At 42.1% G+C, this 16,803-nt stretch overlaps 1 protein-coding gene across 1 annotated transcript in view; it reads right to left on the bottom strand.

Moving 5' to 3' along the window:
- The window catches only part of LOC113835904, a 57,829-nt gene that overhangs the window by 14,004 nt on the left and 27,022 nt on the right, over positions 1–16,803 (bottom strand). Inside the window, exons 2-3 of the mRNA XM_027417460.2 lie at positions 12,309–12,409; positions 10,278–10,390 (exon numbers count right to left, since the gene is read on the bottom strand). Coding sequence (XP_027273261.2) covers positions 10,278–10,390; positions 12,309–12,409 — 214 coding nt within the window. The remainder of the gene's footprint in view (positions 1–10,277; positions 10,391–12,308; positions 12,410–16,803) is intronic.

Genomic DNA, 16,803 nt, shown 5'->3' with positions numbered 1-16,803 from the left:
TAATAGTAAAGGCAACTCAAAGGAAGATAAAATTTCTGAATGAATGGCTATAGATACATGGCACAAACTTCATTATTGTAAAATCCTAGCAAATGTTGTTTTAGAACATTAACATTAATTCAAATGGCACTAATGGGGGAACAGTCATACATAGTATTCCAGGACAACTTGATGGTGTGTTGTGTTCAGGCCTCACTGTTTCTTGTCAATGATGTCTAGGGATCACATAGAAGAACTGTGCGACTGTTGTCATGGTAAACACACTTCCACGTGTGACTCTAGCATGATGACATGAGTGTTATTTATCTTTGATTTTCCTCATTATTCAACAACACAATCTTTTAGACTTCACTAACATGCCCTGGAGATGAGAAGTTTGGATGTATTCCTTGTCTGTAACTATTTTGCTTTGTTCTTCTTATGTGCATGTTGTTTATTTAAAGCCATCTTTGTTACTCCTCTGCTTGCTTCTATTGTCTATGTAAACCATTACTTTAAAAGTCTATAACAATGTCAGGTGCATAGCAGGTCTCAATAAATGATTTGTAAATAAAGTACTAGATGACCAATTCCAAACTTGTATGTATTATTAAAATCAAGCTACGAACATAAAGCTAAGTTGTTATTTAGCAAATATAGGAATGATGAAAGGGCTGGGGAAGGTTTAAAGTGAATCTCAAATTACACTAAGCTCTGTTTCTGTTTCTGGGACTTTCTTCTGCAGCTCCAAAATTTCACTAGGAATTTGGAGCTCTTTGTAGTTTTTAAAAGACAACAGTGCAAAAAAATCACACAGATGGCACACACAGAGTTTGTAGTAAGCGACATCACAGTTTCACTTCAGATTTCTTGAGAGAATATTCAATGCTTATGTTTAGTAAGAACTAATTATAAATGTATCCTCTAGCCTCATCCCAATTTCTGTCATCAAATGAGCAGTCCCCTCATCAGCTCTTTTCCAAACCTTGTTGGTGCCTGACCATTACAGACAAGCTGTATCTTCAGTCATATTATTGTTATTGCTACAACTGCAAAAGAGAGTTGGCCTGCATTGGTGTAAACATTTGAGCCAGTTGGTGATGAGGTTGGCTATGGAGGAGACTATGTTTATCTTTTTAGTTGTGCTTGCTTAACTGTCACTCCATCCTCCCATGCACACAAGTTTCTCTTTATAAAACAGTTACCAGTTATGTGATTTGTTCAGGTTCTGGATTTGATTCTAGGGTAGCAGTGGTGTATAAGAAACAGAATTGTGTGACTAGGGCGAATGCAGGAGAGAAAACAGTTATTCAGGACAACACAGAAACACTCCCATTGTGGTAGAACAGATGAAAACTATTTAACATAGCCTGGTCAGGATATGAATGAAAGAAATGTCTAGAATGTTCCATGTACTAGAACTTCATCTATTATTTGAAAATACATATCCATAGTCCATGCTAGCTAACTTCAGATACCACTTATGCTTTTGTAAGTTGCAAGCAGGATCTATCCAGTTTATGTGGTTAGGAATGGTGTTCTGACTCATTTGCTTGTCAGTAACTGAATATTGTTCTCTTACCCACCAAAGTCACCTGGTGACAGACAATTAATGTCTTTGGTTTCCTCTGTTCGAGATATTTTCTTGGAGGATTATGGATACTAAATGTCAATAATTTCCAAATTTTATGATGCCTTGTACAGTAATAGGCCAGCTTTCAGTTTCATCTACTCCTTCAAGAGATGTTTGGAACCCTACTTTGTGTATGTGTGTGAAGAGCTAAGATAGATCCTGCCGAGTCTACAGGTGACTGGATTCCTGATTTCCTGACAACTTTGTTCTCATGGAGATCAGAAAAAGAGCCAAAAGAAAGATACAGGGAAATTGTAGATAGTATACATGAAAAGTTAGAAGGAATTCCTTCTGTTGGCATGTGGGGGAAAGCCCCTAAAAAGGTAAATTTAGATCCGTAGCCTGAATGGTTAAGGGTTGCAGCAGGTGAGGACCTGAGGAAGAGCAAGCACAAAATCCCCTGTGTCATGACTGATACACTGCAAATGGTTGTGACTGAGAGACAAGAGTGGATGGGCTGCAGAACAGAGGATGGTAATGAAAAGATGGCAGAAATGAGATCCTTTTCTATCCCAAATCCAGCAAGGCATTCGAGACAACAGATGGCGTTTCCAGCTTTGATGTCTAGTGGCCGGTCTGCTATTCAGCGTCACAGCAATGGAGGCATAGAGAGGATCAATACATGTAAGGAGCACTTTCCAGAGGGCCAGTGTCACCTTTATCTGCTTTCTTGTTGCTCTGAGATGTGAGTAAGATGGCTCCCCTGCCATATTCCCCCACCATGCTGGTCCATGGCTTCATGGAAGCCAAAGTACAACTGCCCTTTCTTTAGTTACTTCTCCTCAGGTATTTGGTCACCACAATAGGAAAAATGACTACATAGAAAGTTAGGACAGAGTAGTGGGGTACTGCTGTGACATCTGACTCTGTGGCTTCTAGGCTTTTGGAATTGGTTTGTGATTTTAAAAAATATAGAAGAGTTTAGAAGAGTGGGTTAAAGAAGTTCTATAACATTCTAAATATAATGGGTTTTTCTGGTGGGGGTTCAGATAACCATGATGCCAACACAAACATGGACAATGAAGGCTGTTCCCATGAGGTGTCAAATAGGTACAAGGACTCTTTAAAGGATCTGGGATAGAAGACATCGTATTATACTCTGGCAAAGAATCTGGCTGTGATTTGCTATGTCCTAAAATTGTTAATGAGGGGACTGGAGAGATGGTTCAGTGGTTGAATCCTTATTGCTCTTTCACAAGACCCAGTCCAAGTTGCCACCACCCATGCCGGGTAGCACACAACCATCTATAATAGAAGCTCCAGAGGGACCATACACCTCTGACCTCTGTGGGCATCTATACTCTAATGCATACACACACACACACACACACACACACACACACACACACACACACACACTATAATCTTTGAAATAATAAAAATAAATCCTTTAAAATGTAAATGAGGCAGGATTCTACAGCAACGGATATGATGATTAGCACTGCCAGCGTGGCAAGAGCTAGTTACTTTTATGATTAGTATTACAAAGTATCTGAAAAGTCATTCAAGGAAAGAAGTGTTTATTTTGGGTTATCATTCAGTCCGTCATGGTAGGGAAGCCATAGTTATGTTGTGGGATCCCTGTGTATAGAGTGGTGTCACTCACAGTTAAGATGAGTCCTTCCACCTAAGTTAATTTAATTTGGATGATTTACCACATGCATGCTCAGAGGCTTGTCTCCTGGGGACCCAGAGAAGAAGACGCACCAAAGGCTTCGACTTGTGAAAATGCAAGTTCATTTGAAAGGAGACAGCCTGAACTGAGAATCCTACTAAAGAAGTTCCTGTTCTTGCACATCCAGAATGTAAGAAAGTGTTTCCCCAGGGACAGCACGCAGAGGCAGCTGCAACTGTGGTCCAAGTAGGTCAGACTCCATCATAAGTTGGCAGCAGAACCTGATAGTGTCATCCACATGGCACTGTTTCTGGAGACATAACCAGATGAAACTGAGGAAGGTTCCGAGTCTTGTACCATAGTTCTGAGTAACCACTCAGGCAAGGCAGTGTGTGACAGAATCAAAGCCCCTGCAAGGAGGCCCTGAATGGCCTGTGTGAAGCTATGAGCATGAAGCCTGTTACAGTGAAAACCCCAGGATGTTGGCGACCCCCAAACTGAGGGATATCTAACAAGGAAAGCTGTAGGTAGAGATTGGAATCACCTCAAGACAGGCAATGTGTGTGCTGGCAGCAAAGCTGGAGGGTCAGGGCTACTCCACCCAAACTTTGGAGCCAAGATCTCTGACATGGGGCTACAAGACTTGGTGTTTGCCCTGATGGGTTGAGGTCTGCTCTTGATCTAACAATTCCTTGCCATGTCCTTGTTTTTCACCTATAGAGGGCAGCAATGTTCACCACTATAACACCCCCATTCTTCCCTTTTGAATGAGGATTGTTACACTGCCCACACATACTAGAAGTGCATAAGCAGACTTTCATCTTATAGATCACAGCTAAGAGACTGCCTTGAGTCTCCAATGAAACTTTGATCTTTTTAAAGAATATCTGAATTGTTAAAAACTGAGGGACTTTGAAGTTGGACTGACTACATTTGCATTATGAGGTGGCCACAAGCCTATGCAAACAAGGGGACAAGACCTGAGAATTTAAAGTAACATATTTGAACATCAAGTTGACAAGTAAGCAGTAGAGTTGTGAGGGTTAATATTGTTATCTTGTCAGGATCTAGAATCACCTATGAGCTAAGTCTCTGGGGATGCCTGTGAAGAATCATCTAGATTACGTTGATTGAAGTGAAAAGACACACCCTAATGGTACTGTAGGCAGTACCATTCCCTAGGCTGGGGTCCTGGACGACGTAAAAATGAGACACTGAACTGAGTGCTAGCATTCATCATTCTCTCCTCTCTGGCCGGGGATGCAGAGTGACCAGCTGCCTCAAGCTCCTAAAGCTATGACTTCTCTGCCATGGTGAACCATCCCTGGAACTGTTAGTTAAAATAAAATCCTCCCATTTTTAAAGTGATTTTGTTAGACAGTCTGTCCCAGCAATGGGCTAGTTTGATGGAGGAAATTTCCAACAGTATAGCATTCAAACTGTGGCATAGTTGGAGTTCTTTGCCTTTAACCCTATTTAGAAAAAGAGCAGGCAGACAGATGTGTGCGGGATTTCAATGTGGCGAGGAAAGAGCCATGGGCCAATTTAAAACTGCAGACAACACAGCTTCCAACCAAGCACAGGTAACTCCGAAACTGAACACCACAAATAAAGAGAAACTTCACACATCTCACTGAGACAATGGAAATGGGGCAAGTCCCCACCTTTCAGAAGCTCCCATTGTAAATATGAAAAATAATTGAAAGGTGAGAGACTCAGAATGCTACTGTTGTAGGTGTCCGTTTGAAAACAACCTTCTGAGAAAGGGTTTTTCCAAGTCCAGGAACCTCAGCACACAGCTAGGTTAGAAGGAACCCAGACAACATATGATGCTGGCAGCCAGACTCTGCAGTGCCATCTATGTGGTGCTGGTTTTGTAAGCATTCAACACGAAAAAAGGAAGGGTGTCATGGAGGTTTGTACCGGGTTTTCAGTAACCCTTTCAGTCCAGGATGTTCGTGGCAGAGTCAGATTTCCCATGAGAAGATGAAGACACGGGGGTGGGGGGAAGCTGAGAAAGAGAAGACTAAGCTGCAGTCCTCAGGGCACTGGAAATGGTAAAAATGTGAGGAAAGCTGTGGCCATGAAGTAGAGCCAACGTGGGGGGGGGGTGGCCCACATATACTACAAGTGGCAAAGCTGTGAGAGAGGAGCCAATACAGCACGCCGGAGTCCCCATGTTACCATCAAGACCTCAGCTGCTGAATGGAGAGCTGTGGGATTGGTGTTTGCCTTGCTGGGTTTAGGGCTTCACTTTGGCCCAGTCTTTCTTGTCTATCCTCCTGAGAATGTTTGTGTTTGGTTTCCTGTATTGAAAGTTTGTAACTTGTGAAAAAAAGCAAATTATTGTGTCTCTCCACTCGGCGTTTGTCTGGAATCCCAGAAGAGTCTTTGAACTTTGCAACAATGTAGGGAGTTTTCAAATCTGTGGCTACTTCTGAGGTCTGACGTGATGTGTTTCACATTGCTGATGGCAATAAACTCACAGGGATGGGGTAGAATATTGTGGTTTAAAAGTGATGTGTTCATGTGTTAGGTTGATAAGGGGGAAGCCTGGGATGATTAATCTTCATTGCTACCTTGGCTGGGCTGAGAAATGTGTAAAACGTTAATGAGGTACAGCTTGAATGGGGCAATGAGGGCATTTCCAGGAATTGACTGAGGGAAGATGACTTCCTTTAAATGTGAGTGATGTCAACCCAGGGCTGAGGTCCCAGTTTAAATAAGAAAGGGGAAAAAGACAAAAGAGCTGAGCACCGGAATCCTCTTTTCTCTGCTTCCTGACCAATGGGATGTGAGCCAACAGTCATCCAAGGCCGTATGTGCTGAACTGTGCCCCCTGAACTGTGAGCCAAAAATAAAAAATAAATCCATTAACTCCTTAGCAACTCTGAAGGTTTTGTACAGCAAAAGGTCCCCAGCAAGTGCCTGTGGCTTCAACTCTCAGGTTGCTACTCCTACCACCCAAAAGTGGAACTAAGATTGTCAGCTTCATCCAAACCCTAATGCAATCCAGTGCCATTTTTTAATGTTCTTATTTTATGGCTGATTCTTAGCACCACGGATATAAGAAACTCTGAGAGGTGATTGACAGCCTAAATAGATTGTACCCATAGTCTTATGGTACACAGTTTACCCACAGTATGTCTCCTATAGAACTAATTGTGTACCTTTTGTCCATGGGTCCCACCTGCTTTGATCAATGGCTCTTCAAACCCAATAACTTTGAGGAAATTGCAGCTCTAAGTTCTTCCTACTATACCAGTTTTTCCTTCCTTGAACACACAAATCCCTAGCCAGTGATTCTGCAAATGGCCACAAAGAAAGACTACTAAGGAAAATTACAGTAACATTTTAACATATTGCACTGTCACACAGAGAAATATAGCTGCTATCTCTCCAAAGCTTACCACTCATGAAATTTCTGATCTGAAATAACAATTCCTATGTTTTGATATCTAATCTTTGAAAATTGTAATATTTTTGTCCTTCTAGAGAGAGCTATAGAAAAGGAAAGAAGATATCGAGGTCACGAAAATACTTTATGCAACGATGATGATATCACATTTTCAAAATATCCACTCTGAGCTCCTATCAGGCTCAAGAGATATTCCAGGGGGGAAATGGTGTCCTCCTATGCCCAGTTAATAACTCACTAACATTGCCAGAATGTGTTTTCTTGGCTCCAGATCTAAGAGACAAGATAAAACACTCATTTACTGGGCTTATTATGTCTCAAACTCTCTTACCTAAGAGCTGGCCTATAGCACAGTGTTTTCTGTTTCCCTAAGAGAAGATGACTACCAATACTGTTGACAAACCATACTCTTGTTTCTCTTCCCTTTCAATTTGTAAGAAACTAGACCTGGAGAGTTGATGCACACTCTTGGGTGGGGCACTTTCACAGAAAAGGAACTAGCAGAAATTTGAAACTTTATGGCAACAGTCTAGGGAATCTTCTCTACTTTTCTATCTTTAATCTTGAAACCAGGCCAGAGGGCAGCCATTACTAACTCCATTTTCAGATAAGAAGACTGTAAAACAGTCTCATGGGTTTGAAGAGGAAAAGGACTCGGAATTCTTGGCACCAGGGAGAAGAAGACACAATAAGAGTCAGAGTGGTGTTTGCACAATGAAGAAAAGATAACTTCCACATAAATCCAAACATGGGAACCCCCGGGGGAGGGAGCTGCTGAAAAGGAAAGTATAGTATTGATGATGGCAGCACCAGAGAACAGAGGTAATAAACTGCTTCACAAAGTAGAAAATGAAAGATGGAAAAGGTGAGAGCCTTGACAGTGCAAGGGTTAGGTGACAGATATATATGGGCAGAGAGGCACTGCGTAACAAGGTGCTGTTCGTGGAACAACCCACTGGTGCTAGCTAGCTGGCTTCCACCTCTAATTTTTTAGTCTTCCTGGGACCTGGATCCTTCCTTGCTGATGTGCCTGTGTACTGGGCTTTGCTGTTTTGTTACATTTGGGAATGTGGAGGAACTTAATTCCTATGACAGCATTTATCAGGGGTATTTTAGTTCTGACTGTGATGGGCAAATTACTATAGACTGGTTGGTTTAAATCAGTGATTCTCAACCTTCCTAATACTGTGACTCTTTAACACAGTTCTTCATGGTGTGGTGACCCCAAACCATAAAATTATTTTCATTTCTACTTCAGAATTGCCATTTTGCTATCATTATGGATCATGATAAGCAGGCATTCTGATATGTGGCCCCTGTGAAAGGGTCACTCAACCCCTGAATGTGTTCCAACGCACAGGTTGAGAACCACTGGTTTAAGTGCTTATTTCTCACAGTACTGGAGGCTGCAAAGTTCAAGATCAGGGTCCCTCCTCGTCTGGTGAATGGTGAGGGTCTCCCTCCTTGTAGATGGCTACCTTTTCATGTGCTCAGAGGCAGAGAGCAGAGAGGGTCAATGTCCCTGCTTCTTCTGTGTCTCTTTTAATTTTATTGCTGTTATTCGTTGTTAAACGTTATTATTGTGTACATTTAGCTAACACTCCGGTTTGTATGTGTGTCCATGATGAGAATGCTTTGAAGATCATTTCTTTTAGAAGTTTTGAAATTCTTCCATTCTTTAGTCCAGCTGTTCTCGACCTATGAGTTGCAACTACTTTGTGGGTCACATATCAGCTATCCTGCATATCAGATATTTACATTACAATGAGGTAACAATGAAATAATTTTGTGGTTGGGTATCACCATGACATGAGGAATTGTACTAAAGGGTCACAGCATTAGGAAGGCTGGGAACCACTGCTGTAGTCTAAGTGAAATTATGTACAGTTTGCTCAGGTCTTCCATTTTCCACCCTACCCTATCCTTGGCCTTTGGTAACCACCTTTGTAATTGCTGTTGCTATAAGACCCACATATACATGAGATCATACAGTCATTGGCTTGTCTCTGACTTATTTCACTTAGCTTGAGGCCCCTCAGAGACGTAACAAGATAGTAATATCATGGAGGCTCACATTCATGATGTCATCTTCTACTAGTTGTCGCCTGAAGGCCTGCCTCACCATTAGATATCATCACACTGGGAATTAAGGTTTCATCATAGGAACTTTGGATAGCACAACCTTCCAGTCCATGGTACTTACCAAACAAATAGGAGTTTTATTTTCATCAACACATCAGATATATCTATAATTATCATTACAATGTAACTCAGGGTGCCAGTCTTTCCTCAATGAAGAGAAACCTTTACTTGGATGCATTTTGAAGAGGAACCTCTTGGCTTTCTGCAGTCCAGTTCCTCTTGATTGTGTGTGTACTGTGTGTGCAAGGTGTGGGTTCTGCCAGTGCTGGACCAGATTCTCCATTTTTCCATTTTGATCTGGCACTTTCCTGGTGGACCTCCATTTGCCAAGTCCATGGCACTGTCAGTTTTCCACTCTTCAATCACCGGTTGTCCTTTAAGAGGGCATTTGCAAAGCTTTCCTTTTTGTCCTTGCTTTTGCTTTCCCTTTCCCTTTGCTTTGTAACACTCAGCTCTCACCTGCAAACCTGAAGCCAAGAAGATAGCATGTTCCTCCAAACATGCCCCAGCATCACCTCCCTCACTGGGCTATTTTAGGCAGGATTCCCTATCTCAGCGATTATTTTAATAGGAAGAAAACTTCCAGGTGAATGATTATTTTCCACAAAACTGTCAGTACAGAAGAAAGATGGAAAAAGGAAGGGATATAAAAAATAAGTGATCTTCTCTTGTTTCACATTGTCAGAAGTTTTCCCCTGCCCTACCATTCCAACGAAAGCCTCCCACAGATCAATTCATTACCGTTCTATAATACAAGCACACATGAAATTAGACTAGACCTGAAACTGAACCAATGTTGATTGAAATTCCCTTTCAAATTATCATCTACTTTTCGATATTTCTTTTACGCAGTAAAGAAAATACTTTTTATTTTTAAAAAGAGGGAAATTGATCTTTTTTGATTGAGAAAATAAATCTAATATATCACTAAGAAAGAACATGTGACCGGACACATACATGGCTTGGTACCCATGCAGATACCGGTACCAATTGCTCACTCGTGGTAGTTATGCCACCTCTGATGGGGACTGAGATAGTGTGTGCCATCATCCCTTGCTGTCTCCACCTTAGTTTAATCTTATTGGGTCCTTTTACTCTATTGATGTTATGTTTTGTAAGTTCATTCGTTCCACACAGAGCTGTCCAGCACAGGCTACCTTCTCCAGCTGTGGCGAGCTGAGTGACTTTCTAGAAGCCAGAGTGACATGGATACATACAATCAAGTGTTAAAATGGCAAGTGCCGATGGTTTGCTTATTTTGTTAATGTCCTAGGAACGTTCTAAGAAGACAAAAGCCTGATGATATTTTCCAGAAAGCAGAAAAAAAAATCCACAACTTGAATAGCTGATGCTTTTGTTCCAGAACATACACTTGCTCAGTGCCCACCTCCCAAACCTTGCCCCAGAACACCAGCTCTCTGTATAAGCAACTCATTTGTCACCAGTTGTCTCTGTCTCTGCCAGTCCAGCCACCCTAAACCTACACTTACCGTAAAGGGAAGTTTTGTCACTGGTGGACCAAGACTTCTGGAAGAAGGGTTGCCAGAGTGTGGACAGACTTATTTTTGTGCCAGCAAAGGCAAGAAGCCACAGCACACAAAATCTGAATGACAAAGAAGGAAACCCAGTCAAACAGACATTCTTCTAACTTCGGTGGCAAATGTTTTCTGCCTTCTGGCTGCCAGCCCTTTTCAAAGCTAATTCCCCAAGGATTGTTTTCCTTTGTTTAGCTTCCGTGTGTAGCAAATTAATTCATGATTTGTTGTTATTAGAAAACCAAAACAAAGAAAAAATATCTTTTCCCAGTACTCCTCAAAGTAATGCCCACAGGAACCCACCCAATAAAATGGCCTCAAAAAAAAAAAAAAAAAAGATTGGTTCAAAGCCCATAACAATGCCAAAGCTGTGAGCTCTCCCACAGCTACCCATACTGTGGGGGTGTGGGGAAATATGCAAACTGGCAAACTGGGTGTACAGCATGCCTTTCTCTTGCTCTTTATGGAGCTCTTTTCCAAGGGCAAGGAATACTGCAGCAGCCTGTGGCAGCCAGGCAGGGCTGTCAGCATGAGCCTTACCACCTCTGGCACCGCAGCTTCAGCCATGAGGCAGTGATTGCTTCCCAGTAAGGCCAGATGAGCTTGGAGTACAGGGAGATTAAGTCATAAATAGTTCAAATTTAAGGGAGCTTTTCAATCCACAGAAATGTGAGGCTTCAAGGGCGAGATTTCCTCAGAAGGTCATCATCACCTTCAGAACATTTCCAATGAGAAAGCTACTTTTTAAGTAGAACAATAGTCCACAATGATCACCCAAAAATGTCACTTATAGTTTACCATATTACAAATACATGCCAATTATTTGTTGCAAGTAATTATAAAATATAGGTTTGAATCGCTAGCAATGTTTATAAAATTACCCAAAATGAATTAGGATAGATAGGAAAATTTTTAAAATGGATCGTATATGAGTTGTAATCGATACAAAGTTGCTCATTATAATAAATCATCTGTATTCTGAATTTTTGTCAATTCCGTGGCAATTTTTATCTAGAGTTTATTATGTTTACTGAGTGGCAATGAGTTTTGCATTCTGTGGGGAACTGTAACTGTATGGGTTAAAAAGCTTGGTTTATAACTTTGCATAAAGCGCCCTTCACAGCCTGTGGCTGGCAGGCACTCTGAGTCCCCTTGGGTGTGGCTCTTCCTACCTCCTCTTTTGCCCATTTCCTGTCCTCACTTCTTGTCTCACTGCCTCTCTGTTACAGAACTCTACCAGGAAGGACCGAGCTCAGCCCTATGGAAGTTCTGAGACAAACTGAAAGCAAGCTCTGCCACTCGCTGTAGCAGTAAAATGGGACCCCAGATCCACCACGATGTGCCTAGGAAGTGAAATGACAGTGCCTTTAACTCTTCAATGTGCGAAGAAACAGAAAAATCTTGTTAGCTGCAGTTCTAAAAATTGCAAGTATCCCACAGTCTGTGCCTTCATCAGCAAAGATTCTGCGTGTATTTTATTCAACAAATGTGAATTCACTTCTAAAAATAACCAGTGCAGGTTTTCTACAAGCATGGAGGGTCACCAAGGTTGAAACAATCAGTCTTGGGCTTGCCCACTTTGAATGGAAACAAAGTATTTTCCCCATCTGGGAGTTTTACTTTTTTTCTCCTTGGCTTCCTATCTCCTTCCCATAAGACTCAAATACTATTTCAGAAACATGGAGTAAGATGGAGCCCCTGCTCGGATCTTAGTTTCTCTTCCTCTTTTTCCGATAGCAGGACATTTGCTTTGTCCTAAGATGAACTTTGTCATTTACTTCCACGGTATGGTTTGACCTGGGAGATCATTTCATCCCTACACTCTGAGAAAAGGAACCATTGTTTTCAAGGTAAACTTAACCAACAGTTTCTCTCAGAAGTGTGGTATTCTATCAAAACACAAATATCAAACTAACTGTGAGAAGTAGCCCCAAACCGAAAAACGTTAGCCCAAATGAGCCTTCCAAAAAGCCCAGAAAGACTTGCCTTTTGCAGCCTTGCCTTGTCTCCGCTGTTGTGAGGACAATCCTGTTTTGAACACTAGATGGCGATATGAACTCACTGAATTTGGAACCCAACCAGCCCATCTGTAATTTCAAAGAGAAAAAAAGATGAGGATTTTCCTTAACTGATTTGATAGTCTGACACATAGTGTTAAGGAAGTGAATTTATATGATGTAACAGCTATTTCATTAAGTTTCAGTGAAAAAGAAAGCATCCTCGTCTGGCAGGCAAACGTGCCTGCTTCTAAAACGTGAGCCAGGGAAATAGGGAGGCAGAGTACAGTTAGAGGAAAGGGGAAAAGCAGACAGGCTTGCTGGCCGATTTGACTGCTTCTTGACTGACTTAAATATTTTCTTGACTACCTGACAGTCAAAATGGTGAAGGCAGTTTGTTTGTGTCAACATAGGGTTATTTTGTGCACCGACTGCAGCCTGTATGTCTATATTGCTAGAGTTTGTCTGCCTCTTTTGTAGCCTAGCTATTTGGCCAAGGTGGTTAGGGACGTCTACCACTGAGACCCCAGTCATCTTGGCCACGGACCATTTCCTCAGCTCTGGCCAGTCGTTTCACAAATGCTTGATCTACAGACACTCCTGCACATGGAAGTCCAGATGATCAGAAAAGCCACCTCACTGCAGGAAGAAAAAAAAAAAAAAGCCACCTCTTGGGGCTTACCTATCCCATGAATGGCAGATCCCTAGTGTCACTTCTTTCAAAAGACTCAAGTAAATGCTTCTAAAAGTCAACTCTCTTGATGAGCATATGTTCCTCAACCCTTGAACCAGGTATATTATGCACACAGCTGCTTCAAACTGAAAGGGAATGGAGGGAGAACTAGCTGGAATCCCAGCGACCCACAATGTTGTTACAAAGACCAACAGGCAAACAAATATTGTATAGTGCATTAAATATAGTAGGGGAGAGTTTTACTTCCAAACTGCCAAGGAAGTGAATAAGAGTTGAAGCTCAGGCCAGTCACTAAGTTCAGACACAAGCAATGACATGAATTCAACTACAAGATGTGGTCAAAGGCATTCCAGAGGATAAAGTAACTCTGTATGAAAACAACAATTTTCAGAGTGGGTGTTTGAGAACACCTGTCCATATACCAGGAATGTGGTCTATGTGGTGGCAGGTGCTACTAGTTAAGTGGATGAGATAGGCAGTCAAAAGGCAACCAGAGGTTTTCCGTAATCTAAAACTTCATAAAACCCAAAGTCGGTGGGTTCTCAGTAACAAAACAACTGGGAGAAATGAGCAAATGTGTAGTCTCTGGCCCAGAAATTCCGAGCAGTCTCGGGAGGCGCAGCCCTCCCAGAGGGTGGGGCATGAATCCCCCCTTCCACTGTGCCTTGTACATGCTGGACCTCCTTCCAAACCTTAGAGTGTGGACGCCTAGGAGTTAAGCATGGAAAATTCAGGGTTAGCAGTGACAGTGACAGGTCATGTCAATGGCACTTTTTCATTACAGCCTTTCCCCTCAAACATGTAACATACATGATTTATATCATACAAATTCCTCCGGAAGTTCCGTGTAGAAAATACCAGGACTCCTCACATTTGTAGTGGACACCTAAAGCTTTTACTACCAAGAGGATTCTCAGACATCTTGACAGAGACACGGCATGTCTTGGATAGGATCCAGGAACAGAAAAGCAAAAGCAACAACAAAACCAACCTGAATGAAGCATGAGTTTGATTGGGTAATGCAGCAATATCTATTCATTGGTTATGATAAGCAATGAGAGGCACCATTAGACACGGGATAGATGTAAACCTCCTGCATTCTCTTTGCAATTGTGTTCTTGTAAAGATAAAGGTACTCTTTTGGTTTCATTCATTGGCTTTGTTCATTTTTGAGATAAGATTTTGCTATGTATCTCCCTGACTGGCCTGGAAGTCATTATATAGATTAGTGTGGCCTCAAACTGGTGGCTCCATGACAGGAGTCTAGCTGATAGATACCAGAAGAAGCCCTGGGACAAGTGGAATGAGCAAGACAGTGTTATTAGTAAGAGACCTTTTATATTCAGAGGTTTTATGAAATAAGAAGTGCAATATTAATACTGATGTAGTATTAGTGTATGATTAAAAATACAGAGGGGTGAAAATTAATGAATATTTTGACTTTGGTAGATTGGGAATATTGGCATAAAGTCATTTTTCTGCATATAGGGCAAAAACAGAAATGAGTATCTTAAAAGTGTGTATACCCAGGCAATGGTGAAGAGGACAACCTAAAAGCCCTTCCCCTAAAATGAGACTGATGACTACTCTTTATGCCATCCTAGAGCCCTCATCCAGTGGCTGATGGAAGCAGAGACAGACATCCACAGATATACGCTGAGCTGAAATCGGGAATTTAGTTGAAGAGAGTGAAGAATGAAGAGCAAAGGGGTCTGTACCAGGTTGGAGAAACCCACAGGAACAGTTGACCTGAACAAGGGAGAGCACATCGACCCCAGATGCTGTCTGGGAGGCCAGTACAGTACTAATCCAGACCCCTGAACATGGATGTCAATAAGAAGGCCTCTGCATTCCAGGGAGCCTCTGGTAGTGGATTAGTATTTTTTTCCCTGGTGTAAGAAGGGACTTTGAGAGCCCATTCCATGTGAAGGGATGCACTCTGGCCCTGGACACATGGGGAAGGGCCCAGGCCCAGCACAGGAAGATTTGGTGTACTTTGTGGAGCCCCCGTTGAGGGCCCTACCCTGCCTGGGGAGTGGTGGGTGGATGGGGTGGGGGATAGGTTGAGGGTGGGGAAAGAGGAATGGGGGTGAGGGGAGGGAGAGGGAGAAGGGACTTACATGTGAAACAAGCTTGTTCCCTAACTTGAAATAACAACAACAAAAAAATTTTAAGTGTGTATATAGGAATGAGTGAGTACATTTTACACCTACATAAATTCCCTTACTCTGCCCACAGAGGCAGAAATGTCCTTGGAACAGGGAACACACCTCTCAGGTAGGTCTGAGCTTCTGAACTCTGAGTTGTTCCTCAGCTCCCTGCAGAACCTGCAGATCCTAGGTTTGGCATGAAGAGTATGGTATAGGACTTGGTTTGGCCAATGCATACGAAAGTGTCTGAGAACTTTGGAAACGAGTGGCAAGAGCATGGAGACCAGCTTGAAGAGGCTCTCAATGGTCACAAGAAGCTAAGGATAACCTGGAAACATGAAGTTACAATGGACAGTAACCCACCCAATAAGAACCCACAGACTCACCCAGGCATTCATTAATCAAACAGAACAATTGCTGATGAACAGAATAGTTAGATTCTCAAATCGTGACCACACAAAAATCACCATGCATTAGAGAGGGCTGCAATTTACTTCTTGTTTCATTTCATGTCATCAGAGTCATCATCACTGGTGACTCACAAGACAAATTGATATTATGAGTCCTGGTGGGATGTAGTAAGAAGAAACCCCCGTGTCATCTCTCCACATTCTTGGCAAATATCTGAAGCTGGAAGCTAATTGTGTTGAGGACCCGATGCAGCCCTCCCTCTGCTCACTTCCCAGTGTAGGCTGCTCCCGTCGGAGCCAGCCACTGGAATGGATCCACCTAAACATCAGTTGCTTAGTCTGAGAACACCATCACTTTGGTCTCTTGGCTCCTCCAAGAGAGGGGATGTTCTATTGCCCTATATTATTATTAAGTTAAATCATGTCCATTTTACTTTTAGTTTTATCAGATGGTGACAGGTTTATGGTAGGTATTTTACAAAATATAGAAAGCACCACTCAGAATTAATGGTTGCTTTGTAATACCTAAGTGCTTCTAGTATTTTCTGTTTTGTTCTGAGTGGGTGGACAGATGCCGTGAATGGAATCGTAATTTGCATGTGTTACTTCATAATCTTTTTTCTTATCACACATTTTCGTCAACTGGAGTTCTGGGTAAGAAGCATCACCTACACTGAACATTTTTGCAGAGTGACTGAATGATAAGAACTTCAGTGCTTGTGGAGAGGATGGAATGTTGCAGATCCAGAGTCCAAACTCTCTTACAATCTTAGCCCTTTAAATAACCATTTATTACACACCTTGGTATGTGCCCCAACATGCTTATGACCATGAAGCAAATCCTTTTAGACTGTATGAACAGGCCCCTACCTTCCACCAACCCAAAAGCTAAGAATGCCACCACACAGCAGCTGAAGCCTACAGCAGAGATTTCTCCACTCTGTCCAAAACTGCCTACACTTGATATACCCAGCAATATATTAAAGGGGTATTGTTTCATGACTTCCTTATGCTGTTATCACAAAAATGTAAGAAATTGCTACTTCATTGGAACACAGTGTTTGGGATGAATCAAAACCTCGGCTGTGGTCACTCATATTTGGCCCCAGAAGAAATTACAGTGAGAACTGTGGCTTTTCAGTGACATTTCTTACACTTGGGTTGTAATGAACATTGAGTTGCTGCATTGTTTTAATGTCTGTATGCTACTGCCTGTATTAATTGCTACAA

Source organism: Cricetulus griseus, chromosome 5 (genome assembly GCF_003668045.3).
Source record: "Cricetulus griseus strain 17A/GY chromosome 5, alternate assembly CriGri-PICRH-1.0, whole genome shotgun sequence".
In the NCBI taxonomy this organism is placed as follows: Eukaryota; Metazoa; Chordata; class Mammalia; order Rodentia; family Cricetidae; genus Cricetulus; species Cricetulus griseus.
This window is presented reverse-complemented; position numbering and strand designations above follow the sequence as displayed.